General features: G+C 37.4%; 1 protein-coding gene across 1 annotated transcript in view; it reads right to left on the bottom strand.

Annotated features, from left to right (window-relative positions):
• Positions 1 to 15,626, bottom strand: part of LOC126978885 (uncharacterized) — a 39,103-nt gene that overhangs the window by 7,630 nt on the left and 15,847 nt on the right. The window contains exons 3-8 of the mRNA XM_050827999.1: positions 11,758 to 12,202; positions 8,531 to 8,739; positions 8,213 to 8,389; positions 7,887 to 8,066; positions 2,792 to 2,983; positions 2,215 to 2,516 (exon numbers count right to left, since the gene is read on the bottom strand). Of these exons, the coding sequence (XP_050683956.1) occupies positions 2,215 to 2,516; positions 2,792 to 2,983; positions 7,887 to 8,066; positions 8,213 to 8,389; positions 8,531 to 8,739; positions 11,758 to 12,202 (1,505 nt within the window). The remainder of the gene's footprint in view (positions 1 to 2,214; positions 2,517 to 2,791; positions 2,984 to 7,886; positions 8,067 to 8,212; positions 8,390 to 8,530; positions 8,740 to 11,757; positions 12,203 to 15,626) is intronic.

Genomic DNA, 15,626 nt, shown 5'->3' on the forward strand with positions numbered 1-15,626 from the left:
ACAATACAGCGTTTTTATAACCTTGATACTTGAGAATTGGGAACAGGATCTCTTGATAAATCCCATACACTGGTTGGCTAATAGTAGCGATGTTTTCAATGTGTTTATCATATGAAAGCTTAGAGTCGTGAATTACGCCTAGTTCGCGTATCTCGCTTACAACTTTGAGTGGATGACTATTAAGTGAATATTTAAATTTAATAAAATTAGGCTTACGGGTAAATGTTATAGCGTAACATTTCGGAACGTTCAGGTCTAATTTGTTGATGCTAAAGTATTTTTCAAACCTGTGCATGTCTTGTTGTAATAAAAGACAGTCATCAACGTCACGAATTTGTTTCAATATTTTCATATCATCTGCGTATAGTAGGAATTTGGAATGTTGTAACCAAGCAGCATATCGTTAATGAAGATATTAAACAGCAATGGAGCCAACAAGGATCCTTGAGGGACTCTTTTGTGTATGGGAGTGATAAAGGCAGACTTCCAGATTTTCAAACTACCCGTTCCCGGAATGAACGTTTGAATAATATAGTAAGAGGTCCCGTTAGTACATCTGCGCATTTTTGTATAAAAAATGGGGAATTCGATCGGGTCGTGCTCCCTTAGCAAGGTCTACAGATTTGGGTAGTTTATTAAGCTCATCTGGTATTATTTCTATTTCACTTATTGAAAAACTAGAGTCTGACTGAGTCCTATTCTGCACGCTTTGGTTAGTAGTGGTTGAAAGAAACGTCGATTGAAAATAAGCTGAGAAGAGACGACAAACTTCTTCACCTGTGTCTGCCGATTGATTTTCATAAAAGAGATGGGAGGGAGGAATGTTAGAATTGTTTTTTAAAGATTTTGTGAATGACCAGAATAATTTGGGATTTTTTGTTATTGATTCCTCGCATCTTTCTATATAGGTTTTATATCATTGGTCTTCTTAGTGATGCGGTGTACCATGTGGAAAGTTAATGGGGGAGTTAAATTTGTGAGGAATATATTTGTTTATAATATTATATAGATTTTTGTAAAATACCTCTATTGCTTCTTCTATGGGATTGATTAGTAGATAGTCGTCCCAAGCCATTTTACCTAATATTAATTTGATATTATTGTAATCACCTTGTTCATACATGTATATCTGTTTTTTGTTTGTTTTTTTTTAGTACTTGTATTTATAATATGTTTAAGAGTACTTAAACATATTATTTTGTTACAAAATTGTATTTTTTTTTTCAATATTTATACGTAACTTGTTTCTTTCCATCCTATTTAGAATTGTTAATATTTCAACTTTTACAATTTTGTCATGATTTATTGATGGGTGAAGTTCAGATATTAGACAGATTACTTCACGTCTTTTATCTTTTTGTCTGGAAAAGGAAGATGCAAGTCTGTAATTTTTTTTTGTTACATCTCCTAACTTTAAAAAAGATTCAGAAAAGCATAGATAATTTTTCTACAACTTCTAATTTATTCAAAAGAATCCAATATCATCGGCATTGCTACATCATTGATCTGCCGAATTAATATTGTCCAAGGTGACGTCTTAAATGATAGTACATAATGATTTCCTCTATGAATTTGAAGAGAGAAGGTAATGAGTCATTGTCCTCCGCCTTTAGTGAGCTGGACCAGAGCATGTGACGTCTTATGTTACTGCATCGATTACCGAGTGAAGAATAAAGTCAAATAATTAATTTGTAATCGGTGGTTCGTGTCCCGGTAGCAGATTATCGGGTAAATATAGTAATAGACAAAAACACTACTGAAATAATAGTTTTATTATGTCTCTTTAGAAAAAATATTGGGTGACAGATCTTTATCTCAGTGTTTTTTATTGCTAGTAATAAAGTATTACTATAATTGGCCGTTGATATGTAGGTGTCTAATAAATATATAAACCTATTACCAATAGTAATGGGAACATGGACGCATGTAAGTCAAATATACATTACTGAAACAATCATATTATGTTTGGAAAAAGTAGAGCTCGTGAGAAGAACATACAAGGCTTATTATACCTGTGAGATGTCTGTGAGCATGACGGGTGTGATTACTGTCATAATTAGTCATCGCATCAAACGAATCCAATGATTTATAGTTATAACAGGTCGACCCGGCATCACAAGTAGCACCCGTATCTGGTGACGCATGGAGCAGCCATTGTTCCCGTGGCACATATTTGAGGGAAGGAGATGACACGGGAAACGCTGTAGCACGTACCTCGTTCTCTCTCGGGTGACTGGCCACGATGATGTGCGGCACGTGTGTCGTGGTCCTCACGGGAGGCGGCGCGTATCCTCTCGTGGTGGTGGGGGGGAGGTCTGTGGCGGCCGTGGGGGGCGGCGGACGTCGTGTCGTGTCCGGCACGGCGCCGCCGGTGGTCGGGCGCTGCACGCGGCGCCTCGTCGGCAGCAGCAGGCGCGGAGTGCTGGCGACTGGTGCGGGGCTCGTGCTGCTCACCACCACCGTCGTTATTGTTGTTGTTGTTGATGTTGATGTACTTGTTGTTGTACGCTCTTCCACTAAAATGAAACATACAATTTAAAACCATATTATATGAAATACTAGCTGTGTGAAGATGTACTTTAACTATTTATTCAAATCCGCGACGCAGACAGTGTCGTCAAGTCATCAGTTGCCCCTGCTTTGCCCGCGGTTAAATTAAAGATATCTACAGATAGCTACTTATTTTAAAACTCAAATACTTCTCTAACCTCTTAAACACAAAATGTGTGTAATCTTAGAATATTAACGCTATGTGTAATGCTGGTGTATTGGAAGGTAAGTAATTACTGACAGCGGCAGTGCGGCGGTGGCTGGTCCCACTGCGCTGATGCGAGGCACGTTAGTGCACGTGCACCCACCAGTCGGTAACCGGGCGCGCATGCGTACTCCACTAGGGCGCCGAATGCTCGCGGTCCGCTCGTGTTATTCGCTGTGACCGTCACGTGCCCGTTCGCAACCGTGGGAGGCTCGGCACATTGTATAGCTGCGTACACACAAACAAAACTGTACTTATTGCATCGATTTAATTATCTGTCATTAGATGATCATTTACATGAAAAATATGGTATTCAATTTTCGTTAATAATCCAAACACTGTTAGTATTTATAAAAAGATCCTCAAAGAGGAAGTGTAAAATGAAAAAGTGTTGACTCCTGGAGTTGTTTTTTCTTATCTCCGTTTTCATAAATCACTTTATTCTTCACTTCCTGAACTTAACAAGATCACACGATATAAGTTTATTATGTTATTCACGATTAGATTCGATTCTTATCCATCGCCTTATTAACCATGTCATAAAACTTTTGAAAAGGCTCCTTGTCTTTATGGTGGTCCATGGCTGGGGATCGGTCTCGTGATCTCTTCTCTTCGATATGTTCAACAACTCTCCAAACTTTTATCTCCCTTCATAGCGGAAAGAACTTAAGAATAGTTGCTCGCAAATTGAGGACATTTGCGTCTTTACGTTGAGCTCCGAAAATATTGACTGATTAATGCAACTTGATGTCCATGTCCTGTTTGGTATAAAAACTTCTGAATTTATTTTTTACATATAAACAACTACTTTTATTACAACTTTTAATTGTGTTAGCAGTATTATGAATGTTATACTCTGAAATTACAAAAACTTTTGATATCTTTGAACATTCCTAGCGCCCAGTACGCAACCTTACCATATGACGTTTTATTTTATAATAAGAAGTTGAAAGTTCTTAATCAGACGGATGTACACCCTTTCCCCTTTTATAGGCAAAGTTGAAGATGCCAATGACATGTAGGTATGTGTATGAACCTATAGACTTTAGTAAGGAATTAAGTACCTACTTTGTTGCAGTCTTAGCAAAGAAAATGTCGCTAAATAGTCGCTTTAATATTTTACTACAGAAGAAAAGCTATTTAGTGAAATAAAATAACACTGGCATTGGCCATTGGAACTGCGAGTGAGGACAGCGAGCTATTCACTAAACTAGGATCTCAAGCAGCGCTAAGTGCGAATGACAAGTGCATGCGACGTTGTCACCTCACGAGGATAATGTATAATTGAAGTAATAACATCATAAGAGATTTTTGAAAGGAAACGAGGAACCGGTTGTATATATATATATATATATACCACCGGTTCCTGGGTCTATCCAGCTGCATGCGTTACTTTTGCCGGCCTGTTGACAACACCTTTTTTAACGGCTTGTTAATTTACAGAACTATTTTCAAGCAGGCTCCCATGCATAGTAGAGCTCTGGGGCACTACAAGTATCTAAAGAAATAAAGAAATCCTAGAAATGATTCGGCCCAAACCTATTACATCAGCCAATTTGTCCTGACAATCTGAAGCGAACCATGGTTCAATCTGAATACCGTAAACCAAAAAGTCACTGCCGACACTAATGACTACTATGAACGAAAAATTCTCGAATGAATAGTGAGAATCACTGTATAAGAAAGAAATTGTAGAGACAGTTCAACAATATATACATAACTGTACAACACAACATTTACAGGTTCATCGCTTTATAAATAATTTCCATTAGGTACAATATAATATGTAAAGTGATGCAACAAATATACTCAAACCTCAAATAGGTAATGCCTTATACAAGTAAGTCAACAAAAGTAAATGTTAGTAAATTAATACGTAAAAACTAGATTTATTGTGTACAGTAGTACCTGTAGTATTACATATTCTTTGACAGTAGATGCATCAATAACACACACTTGTAATCACTATCCTTGTAGCATACCTATTGTCATATTATCACAACCTGTTGAATATGCCACGGATGCGCGCCAGTTTGGGAGATTTTTTTCTGACTTTATTAAAAAAATAGATAAGTACCAAGAGTTTCTAATGTAAGTAAGTATTGCTAGATTAATTAAACTCTCGAATCTGGAAGCAATATGCAAAAAGAATAATTCTGATCCGATGGTAGATCCAGAGATGAGTGTACCAAACAAACAAAAAACATAGTGTGCTTAAGATCCCAAGACAAAAGTGAAACCTTAATCAAGGAGAGGCTTAAATAAATAAATAAATCCTTTATTTTGCTAGAAAACATGTAATAATGGGTGTAAATAGTTTTAATGTATCAATGTTATCGGCCATTTCTGGCATGCAAAATTATTATTTTAAGCACTTAGGTCAATTTAAATTATAATTATTATTTTTAAATGTCATTATTTAAAGACTAGAATTAATATATATTTTAAAGTCAATTTAATTTAAGATAGTGTGTCAACATTTCATTTATGAAATAATAACATTTATCTATAAGCCATGTAAAAAGATTCTTTTTAAATCGTTGGACGAGTAATACGCGTAAGCTTGGAGGGAGTTTATTAAATATTTTTATACACATGACATAGCTACATTGTCCGTAGGATGCATTATGAAATTTTTGTGCAATCGCCAGTCTGTCATCGTTTCTTGTATTTCTCGGATAAATATCTCTTGCTTTTGTAAATAAATGGTCATGTTGTTTGACAAAGATACATATTTCGTATATATACATACAGGGAAATGGAAGAATACGTAATTCTTTAAACAGTGGTTCACACGAATCTAAGTAAAGAGCTCTCTATTAGCCCTATTCATCCCTATTCATAGGAAAGCCCTATTAGCCTCACTAGAGTTTCCCACAAGATGAGTCCATATCGAAGTACTGATGCGACATAACCATGATAAGCTGCCAGGACTGTACTTGGTAAAGCCGTTTTACGCAATCTATATAACACATAAACATATCTATCAATTTTTTGGCATACCATGTCTACATGCTCTTTCCATTTTAGATTTTTATCTAGAAGTACTCCTATAGATTTAACATGCAGATCTTCTTCTATTTGGGTATTTGTATAATTTATCTTAAGGTTATAGTTATTAGAGCGGTTACTTAAACTAAATTACATAAATGAGGTTTTTTTTAATATTAACTTGAAGATTATTATCTTCTAGCCAATTTACCACTGTATTAATTTCATTGTTAATTTCACTTTCATAAATATTAATCTATTTTTTATTACATGTCATAATTATTGATATGTCATCGGCGAATAAATAACAGTCATCATTGTCACACTAGGCAGGTCATTAATATAAATTAAAAATAATAATGGTCCAAGGACGCTTCCTTGCGGAACACCAATTCTATTTAATTTAAAATTTGATTGATGGGCAATTATGGTAGCCTTTTCGTCGATAGAATTTATCTCCACACATTGCTTACGGTCTTTTAAGTAAGACTCCATCCAGTTAAGACCTGGTCCTCTAATGCCATTTTGCTCCAACTTATCCAAAAATATGGTGTGTGATACGAAGTCAAAAGCCTTGCTCATATCAAAAAATATTACACACGTTGGTTTTTTTGAATCTATATTTTCTGCTATTTTGTTAACCAGTTTAAATGCAGCTAATGTTGTCGACTTGTTTTTTTGAAAGCCAAATTGTTGCTTGTTTATTATATTATTTTTTGTAAAAAAAATTGTTAAACGGCCATACATAGCTTTCTCAAAGACTTTTGAAAAAATAGATACGAGTGCAATTGGGCGGTAGTTATTAAGTTGTTTTTTATCGTTTTTTTTATGTACTGGCTTGACCACCGATAATTTTAGTGCGTCTGGGAATTCACCAGTTTAAAACGACAAATTGATTAGGTATGTTATAACTGGTACTAGTTCATCTTTGCATATTTTAATATTTTTTGTGAGAATTTCATCATAGCCTACTGCTTAAGTATTCCGCAACAATTGTATTATTTTTAATATTTCGTTTTCCGTTTTTGCCTTTCCTTACCATATTTTTTATTTTTATTCTTGGAAAACAAAGTCTATATAATAGAGTTACTAAGGAATGAAATTTGCTAAATGCGTTATTGAACGTTTTTTCTTCACAGACTGCATTGAACGACAAGCTTGTTAGGTAATTTTTAAATATCTCAATATTATAATTACTATAATTACGTTTGTACATAAACATAGATATTTTATTTTTAATGTTAACACTTTTGAAACTTTGAATTTGTGCTGTGTTATGGTCAGAAATATCGTAATTATGTAAAGAACCCATAGCCCCATCAATATTACTCATTATATGATCAATGCATGTGCTATTTCTCGTTGGTAGATTAATGTGTAATCTAAAGTTAAAGTTTTGCACGATTTGATGTAACTGTTGAGAGATTTTATTACAATTCAGTGTATTAATATTAATATCACCTGATACAATAATTCTTCTATTCTTTTTACAGTATTTCTGAAGCACGGTTCTTAGTTTTCTAAAAAATATACTTACATCAGAATCAGGTGTCCTGTAGATACAAATGATAAACAAATTTTTGTCCACTATGTCTATCTCACAACATTCAAATGCTTTCGGTTCACACAAAGTTAGTAGTTATTCTAAATTTTTTGATCCTATCCCTTGTGATGTTAATATACAAACACCACCCCTTCTTTTTATTCTACTGTAATTTGATGCTAACAGATACCCATTTAGTTTTATATTACTTTCATGCCCTTTTGGAATGAATGTTTCCGTGAAGCATAGTATGTCAATTTTATCTGTTTTTTGCACATCTTCAACCATGATTTCTATTAAGTCTTTCTTTGCTAGAAAGCCAGCAACATTTTGGTGAAGAACTTTACAAATGCATGTTGAAGTATTTATTTTTGGCACGATTTATAATTTGAAATAGTTATTTTGTTATATATTTCTCGAAATAGTTGTTATTTTTCAGAAATTTAAAGTTAACTTTAATTTTAAGTCTATATTCAGTATACACCGCCTGCCTGTCTGCACGGCTTAGATTTAATCGCGTCCTCCACCGAAGAATCAGCTCCCGCTGAACTCTCGACTGAAACGCCTAGCATGTTAATAATAATGAGGTTTAGTTACGTTCGCAGCGCGGCGGCGGCCCATTCCAGCGCTCGTCGATGTCACACACGAGTCGCGCGCGGCCCGCCATCTCGTAGCCCGGGCCGCACCAGTACTGCACATGAGACAGGTACGACACGGAGCCGTTCAGCAGCTCGAAACCGCCGTGAGCGACCTCGGCCGGCAGCCCGCACTCGATGTCTGCAACACCATGTCTACCATTTACCACCACTCCGTGGACTGGCTGCTGAGAGCGCTACGTCCCATTAACTACATTAACAGGTGCTAATGCATGTGTGTCACTCGTTATTGTTTTTCTATGAAAGTATTGTAGATGTGGTACTCACGTTTACACACCGGGGGGAACTCGTCATAGAAGCCCGTGGGCAGGCAGGTCCTCGCCGTGGGCCCCACCAGTAGGTGGCCGGGGTCGCAGGAGTACTGCACCGTGGCTCCCACCGCGAAGCTGTCCGCGTTCATCGTGGAGTTGGGCGGCTGCTCGGGGCGCCCGCAAGTCTTGGGCTCTGCGGAAGACGCTCTCACTACAGATCACATGCGACACTCAACGCACCGCAATACACAATAGCGCCAGCCGAATACATCGCAGCCTGCTGATATTGGCCCTCGCAGTCGCAGCCACTATCAGGTAGCCGGTAGGCACTTACGGTGCTGGCAGATGTAGTTGAGGCTCGCCGAACAGTCTGTGTCGGCCCACAGCCAGCCCTTGCTGCCGTCGAAGCGCGCGCACTCCTCCTTGCCTCCGGGCGCGTTCCAGAAGGAGACAGTGACGTCAGCGCCGCTCACCCACTTCCAGGAGGTGGGCTCCAGCGGGTCCCGCACCGCGCCCAGCCAGTACTGGCTGCTGCTGTCGCTCCTGTCGACACGCCACCTCTATATTACTGTGTTCTACCTACATATTAATAAACCGACTAGCAGAGAAAATATACAAAAGCAATGATACAGGATCTTTAGGTAACTGTACTGCTGCAATTGGAAGTACAAGAATATGCATCATCAACATGTTTGACAATGTCGTCAAAAGGAACTTAATTTATATTAAAACAGCTTACCAACTATTAGAGTAACGAAAATACAAAATAATTATGATATTTAATTGAATAGTTCAGATAAAATTTTGAGCGTTAAGTTAATTTTAAGTAACGAATTCCTTGACTAAATTGTTAGAGCATACTTATATCTATCACTACCGTTGATAGTATGAACTTAAGTGTTCGTTACTTAATATTTCGTTATTTTAAACTGGCTTTTTGCCACTATTAGAGTTATTTAAAATTATTGTCTGCAGTTGTTCTTCCTATATGCCTAAAATAAATAAATAAGTTTCAAACGTATTATATACTTAAATATAATTTTATCCTATAAAGATATAACAGTTACGTACGTTACAAGTGCGCGCGCTGACTAATTGTATGAATGTCATATTATGTAAAGAAATGTCATTGACTGAATTATTTGTATTGCGAATATATTGGTGCTCGTGTGGGTTTTTCTATGTCAATAAAATATAGGTATTGGATAACTAATCACCAATAAACATATATATATACTAACACCCTTTTCCAAAACAGCCCGGACCATCGGACAGTACGTTAAAATGTTAAAACCCACCCGCATAATACTCACATCTGGTATACATCAAACGCGCGTTTCGCAAGAATTTTCTTGGCTTGCAGAGCCACCTTGTGGAATCTATCACTGGCTTCTGTTTTATCGAACCCATACGACTTACGGACTTTCAAGAGTAGAGCAACCTTAAAGGTCCGCAACGCATGTCTTGAGCCCTGTTGTTCCGGATGTCCATGAGCGGTTACCTCATCACTCCCTATCACGTGATCCTCTTGCCCGTTTTACCCCTTATTATGTAAATAATAGAAAAATATTGTTATTAATAATTTAAGAAATAATTATTTGAAAGTGATATAATTTTCTGAATAAGAATAATAATTGTAAGCATATTTTGTTTAAATTCTTCGTATCAATTTAATTAAATCAAGGGGGTAAACAATGTGCAGGTGTTCTAAAGCTGTGCTCACAACATTTTGAGAAATAATTTCGCAAGGCAATATGTTCATTGTAAACAGAACCAACAAGTCATCATTCCGGTTAAGAGTCACAACAATGAAAGGAGCCAACTCGTAACATTCTCACGTCCTGTCGTCAGCTTCTCGAAGACACATGTAACATCTTCGAAACATTCACAACAAGTTATCGGTAACACCATTTTGGCCATTTATTTAGAGTGCGATTTGAATCCGTAGCACCGCTACTACTCTAATGCGTAATCTAAATTTAAGTCAAATTAATTACCAATTCCAATACTTCTTTCTACTATACTATTTTGAAAAAATAAATGATCCTTTCCATAAATTCAGTTTTTACGACCTCTCCTTGCCTAATCTCTCTTTGTACACTAAACGGTTTAATTATCTAACTATAATAATTAAACTTATTTTAACAAAGCGTCCTAGCATTACTTTGAAAAAGTATATTATATTATAAATATGCTACAACATAAATACTACGGCGAATTCCAAAATAGATTTGCAAATAAAAAAAAAGTATTTTACAAAATTGTATAATAAGGTATAAAGTACATTGTGCATTTAACTGGTATTTATTTTAAACCTACACCATACAGAGAGCAATAACCTAAAACTACGTATCGTAGGTAAATTAAATCATTTTGAAATATGGACACTGTATTTAAAAAAAAATACGAAAAACTGCTTCATCAGTTACCGTACTGAAAATATTCTTAAATCACTAGGAAAACATGAGGTCGCAATGAGTCGCATGCTGCCCCGCGCTATCACATGAGTAACCTGTAACTCATCTGGTGCTTAAGTTTTAGCACAGAATAGGAATAAAGTTCTTACGTATAAATTTTTAATCACAATTTTTGAATCATTAGTTATATTTTCTTTGATTTTATTGTACAAAAAGTAATTTCCTAAACAATTTGTTATTTGTCAAAGTGATATTCCCCACTTCCGGGATTAATTAAATGGGAAGAGCGCTTGGTCGGAACTCGTGTGGAGGTTCGAGTTCCGCATCGTTCATAAATTTTGGTTACAAATTTAGAAATTGGCTATATAATACAATCTCTTAACTATTTTTGTCGGTAATTAAAAACTAGTAATTGTTTTGGTCTGTACATCATAAATAGTAATATATAATAGGGCCGATTACAGATTGCCCTCAAACGGTTTCGATATTCTGTTACGCATAACGGATTCATACGAGCGCACTACGAGTTCATTGAGCGCGCGGCTCTCCACTCGATAACTGTTGTCCGATTGCTGTCGCGGTCGTTCGAATCCACATTCTACTGCTCACAACTGATAACTGTACCAGGTATGTCGCAGGTGTCAAAGCCGTGATAATACAATTTCACTAGTCATATTATAACTAAACGGTAGATTGTCAATCGACTTCATTTCTTACAATTTAACGGCCTGGCTTTAGTGACATTGTAATGTCACGGGTACACAAATAACACCCCATTTTTTTTAAATATATTTACACCATGCTTTCCTTCAATTCAGTCTGCGCTGGTACAATAACTCCGCCTCGCTAAACCAACCGACAAATAGGTGCCTACATATTACAACTAATCATTTAGGATATTATTATTAGTAAGTAATTAAAATTTCGCACGTTACTTATTAGGTAGAGTAATAAGCCATAAATTTCGTAGCGTCAATAACTATTGCTGTAGTGTAGTGTATTCGTAGGTATGTTGAATTTAGAATCCGATTCGGATAGTGGTGACAGTTGAGTATCAGACTGACAATGATGTGTACCTGTGTGTCGGTGTGTCGGTGTGACGATGTGTGGGTATGTTGGTGGGGAACACGGTGCATGTACTGACCGGTGCCGCCGCCACAGCTCCCAGCTGACGAAGCCCTGCAGCGCGGGGTTGCTCTCGTCCAGCAGGGTGCCTCCCCGGGAGCGGCAGAACGCGAGTGCATCGCGGAAATCTGCCGGCTGCTGGTCGTAGAAGATGTAACATTTGCCGTTGTAGGTGGCTGTGCTGCCCGGCGGCTGGTCACGGAACTGTGGGCATCGCTCCACGGGCAGGGCCTGGTCGGTGTACACGAACGCCTCGCAAATGGAGAGCCGGGCGTGACTGTTGCCGGCCACGGCGGTCTCCAGGTGCACGCTGACGAAGGCGCCTGGCATGGGCGGGTTGCAGGGTAGGAACAGGGGTTGACCCTCTTCCAGGAAGCCGGTGTAGCGGTTGCAGATCGGGTTCGTGCCGAGGTCGGGCCGGTTGTTGCCAACTCGGACCACCACTACAGCGGGCTTGTTCACACCTGCAAGTCATTGCTGGTGAGTGAATGTGTTTCACGCCACACACACATTCGCCAGAACGAATCATACTCCGGAGCTCCGGAGAAATTATTGTAAGCATGCAGAAAAATTTAAAATGCAAAAGTTTAATTCAAATTCAAATTCAAATAAATTCAAATTCAAATATTTTTATTCAAAATAGGATTTAAAATCACTTATTGAACGTCAAAATCTACCACCCATTCAAAAGTGACTGCCTCAGACCTGAGAAGAATGGGCGCAAGAAACTCAGCGGGCTTTTTTTTTTTTTAAATATAAAATATGGATTACAATGTAATATCGTACAATAAACATTTATAATTAAAGAGCCTGAGGGTGTTCGCTTTATTCCCAGTCCGTGGTGTCATTAAGAAAATCGTTAATGCTATAATAACCTTTCCCACACAAACATTTTTTAACAATTCTTATAAATTTCGTAACTCATTTGTTTTGTACATTTTCTGGGATCATATTGTAGAAGCATATACATCGCCCAACAAAAGACTTACTAACTCGACCCAACCGAGTAGTAGGCACAACAAGTTTATGTTTGTTTCTCGTGTTAACATTAAGAATGTCACAGCTTCTAGAAAATTCCTCAATGTGCTTATGAACATAAAAAACATTATCAAAAATGTATTGAGAAGCAACAGTCAAAATGTTTATTTCTTTAAATTTTTCTCTTAATGATTCTTTAGGACCTAAGTTATAAATCGCGCGAATAGCCCAACTTCTGCAGCACAAATATAGTATTAATATCGGCCGCACTGCCCCATAACATATACCATAGGACATAATACTATGAAAATAACTAAAGTATACTAATCTCGCCGTATCTATGTAAGTTATCCGTCTAATTTTCTTAACCGCATATGCTGCACAACTAAGCCTATTCGCCAATCCTTCAATATGGGGGCCCCACTGCAATTTGGAATCAAGAGTAATTTCAAGAAATATAGCAGATTCCACTGGTTTTACCACCTCTCCATTTAATAAAATATTCCCATCTACATTTTTGACATTTGGCGCGGTGAATTTAATATATTTGGTTTTATGATTATTTAACAATAAGTTATTGGCGCTAAACCAGTACACGATGTCAGATAGAGCATTGTTTACTTCGTCATACAAAACTTGGCTTCGTTTCACTTTGAATATAAGTGAAGTGTCATCCGCAAACAATACCACCTTGTGTTTTTTTTCTACAAGGTTAGGTAGATCATTTATATAAATTAGGAAGAGGAAGGGTCCAAGGATAGACCCTTGTGGTACCCATACCGAGAGAAGTCCCAGGAGATCTCCTGCCATTCACCTCGACCCTCTGAATCCTATTATTTAAATATGAGATCAGAAGATCGAGTGCAGATCCTCTTATACCATAGTGGCATAGGTTCCTGACCAGCGTTGAATGTTGAACACAATCAAAAGCCTTAGATAAATCACAGAAGATACCAAGTGCATTCTGTGATTCCTCCCAGGCCTCAAAAATATTCCTGATGAGTTCAACACCTGCATCCGTAGTCGAGCGTCCCCTAGTAAAGCCAAATTGTTTTATATGAACTAACTTATACATGTTAAAGTGAGTAAGCATTTGGCTTAAAATAATTTTTTCAAAAATTTTACTAAGGGTCGGCAACACCGAAACAGGGCGATAGTTATCCGGGTCAGAAGTAAATCCCGATTTAAATATTGGTGTAATTTTACTATACTTCAGAAGGTCAGGAAACACGTCATGTTCAATACAGCTATTAAAAACTAGTGCTAGATATGGTGCTATGACATCAATAACAGAACTTATTATTTTTACAGATATGCCCCATATATCAGCAGTTTTTTTCGTTTCTAAGGATCTGAAAGTTTTAATTATTTCTGCTGGGCTAACAATAATAAAAAATATTCTCAGAAACCTAAAGCTTATATCAGGAATAGAGAAATTTGCATTGGAAGCAACAAATTTTGGTGCTCCTTGATAAATTCAAATTCAAAGTTTTTATTCAAAATAGAATTTAAAATCACTTTTTTTTTATGGAATAGGAGGACAAACGAGCGTACGGGTCACCTGGTGTTAAGTGATCACCGCCGCCCACACTCTCCTGTAACACCAGAGGAATCACAAGAGCGTTATCACTTATTGGACGTCAAAAACTACCACCGATTAGAAATACTTCAAACCTAAGAAGAACGGGCGAAAGAAACTCAGCGGGATTCATTTTATTTAGCTACTATATATTATGTGGTCTCTTACAATAAAATTTATAAAAAAAGTTACTGATTATTGTGTTATTTTGTGGACATTCATAATTATCCAAATGTTATGAGTTTTCTGGAGTGTTAATTCCGCTAAGATTCGTCTTCAATCAATTCGACAAGTTTTTTTGCCTCTACACGAGGCATCCTCAGGAGAAGATGACTCGCCAAATTCACGTTGTCTTGCCAGAAGTCAGCTGGCTAATCGTTCATTGAGGGTTGCCAGTTTTTGTCGCACCGAGTCTGAGACTGTGGCCTGTTTTATTGCTGGGATAAAATGTAGTAGTAATTGCAGTAAAGTGTAGTATAGTGCAGTAAATTTAACTGAAGAATGAAAAGATAAACAGTTATAGGGTTAGTCACGTACACTGAGGTAAAATAAAATCCTACGAAAAGAGCATCTAAATATCATTCGGCGATAGAAATTACTGTGGTTAAAGTGATACAGTTAAAGGCAGATGGACGTACCGTTGTATCCCAAAAGTTTTGTCTGAGTTGCAATTAGGGTGAGGTATAATATCTATCTTAGGAAAATAGTCTCTACATATGGATACTTTCGGACTACTTCTTGCCTCTGCCGTAGGGCCAGTCGGTGTCAGCCAGGGTAGGTTCGTAACTTTATACATAGGTGAGATGTCCTTGAGGCAAGAGCGAGGCCGCGGCGGGAGGACACCGATTCAAAAAATTGCAATAATCAAAAAGTTACTACATAGAATTAGATTAATTAATTAGATTGTACAAAAATACGCAATTATTTTCATACTTTTTAGTGTATTTTATATCTATTGTTTTGAAATAGTGTTTTTGAAGTCGGTTGTTTTTTTGTTAAATTTTACTTTATTTGGTAGTGATATATCTGAGTTTAGGATACAGACATGGTCAGGCCACGGCATTGAGGCCTCATTGCATTGAGATACGACGGGGACGGCAGATCGCTAGTGCACGGTCATGGACAGGTTCATGATAATGAATCACACAGTTGTAGGTTGCGGTCGTGTCGGTACTCGACACTCGGCCGCCAACAATAAGTACTTTTGAGTGAAAGTTTCTGAGACAATCTAACGGGGAACTTGAGCGAGGAAAGTTGCGCCGTGACGCACGTCGCCCCACCTCGCCTCGCCTCACACACCTGACCATGCGAATATAATGAAATTATCACAT

This window comes from Leptidea sinapis, chromosome Z, assembly GCF_905404315.1.
Source record: "Leptidea sinapis chromosome Z, ilLepSina1.1, whole genome shotgun sequence".
In the NCBI taxonomy this organism is placed as follows: Eukaryota; Metazoa; Arthropoda; class Insecta; order Lepidoptera; family Pieridae; genus Leptidea; species Leptidea sinapis.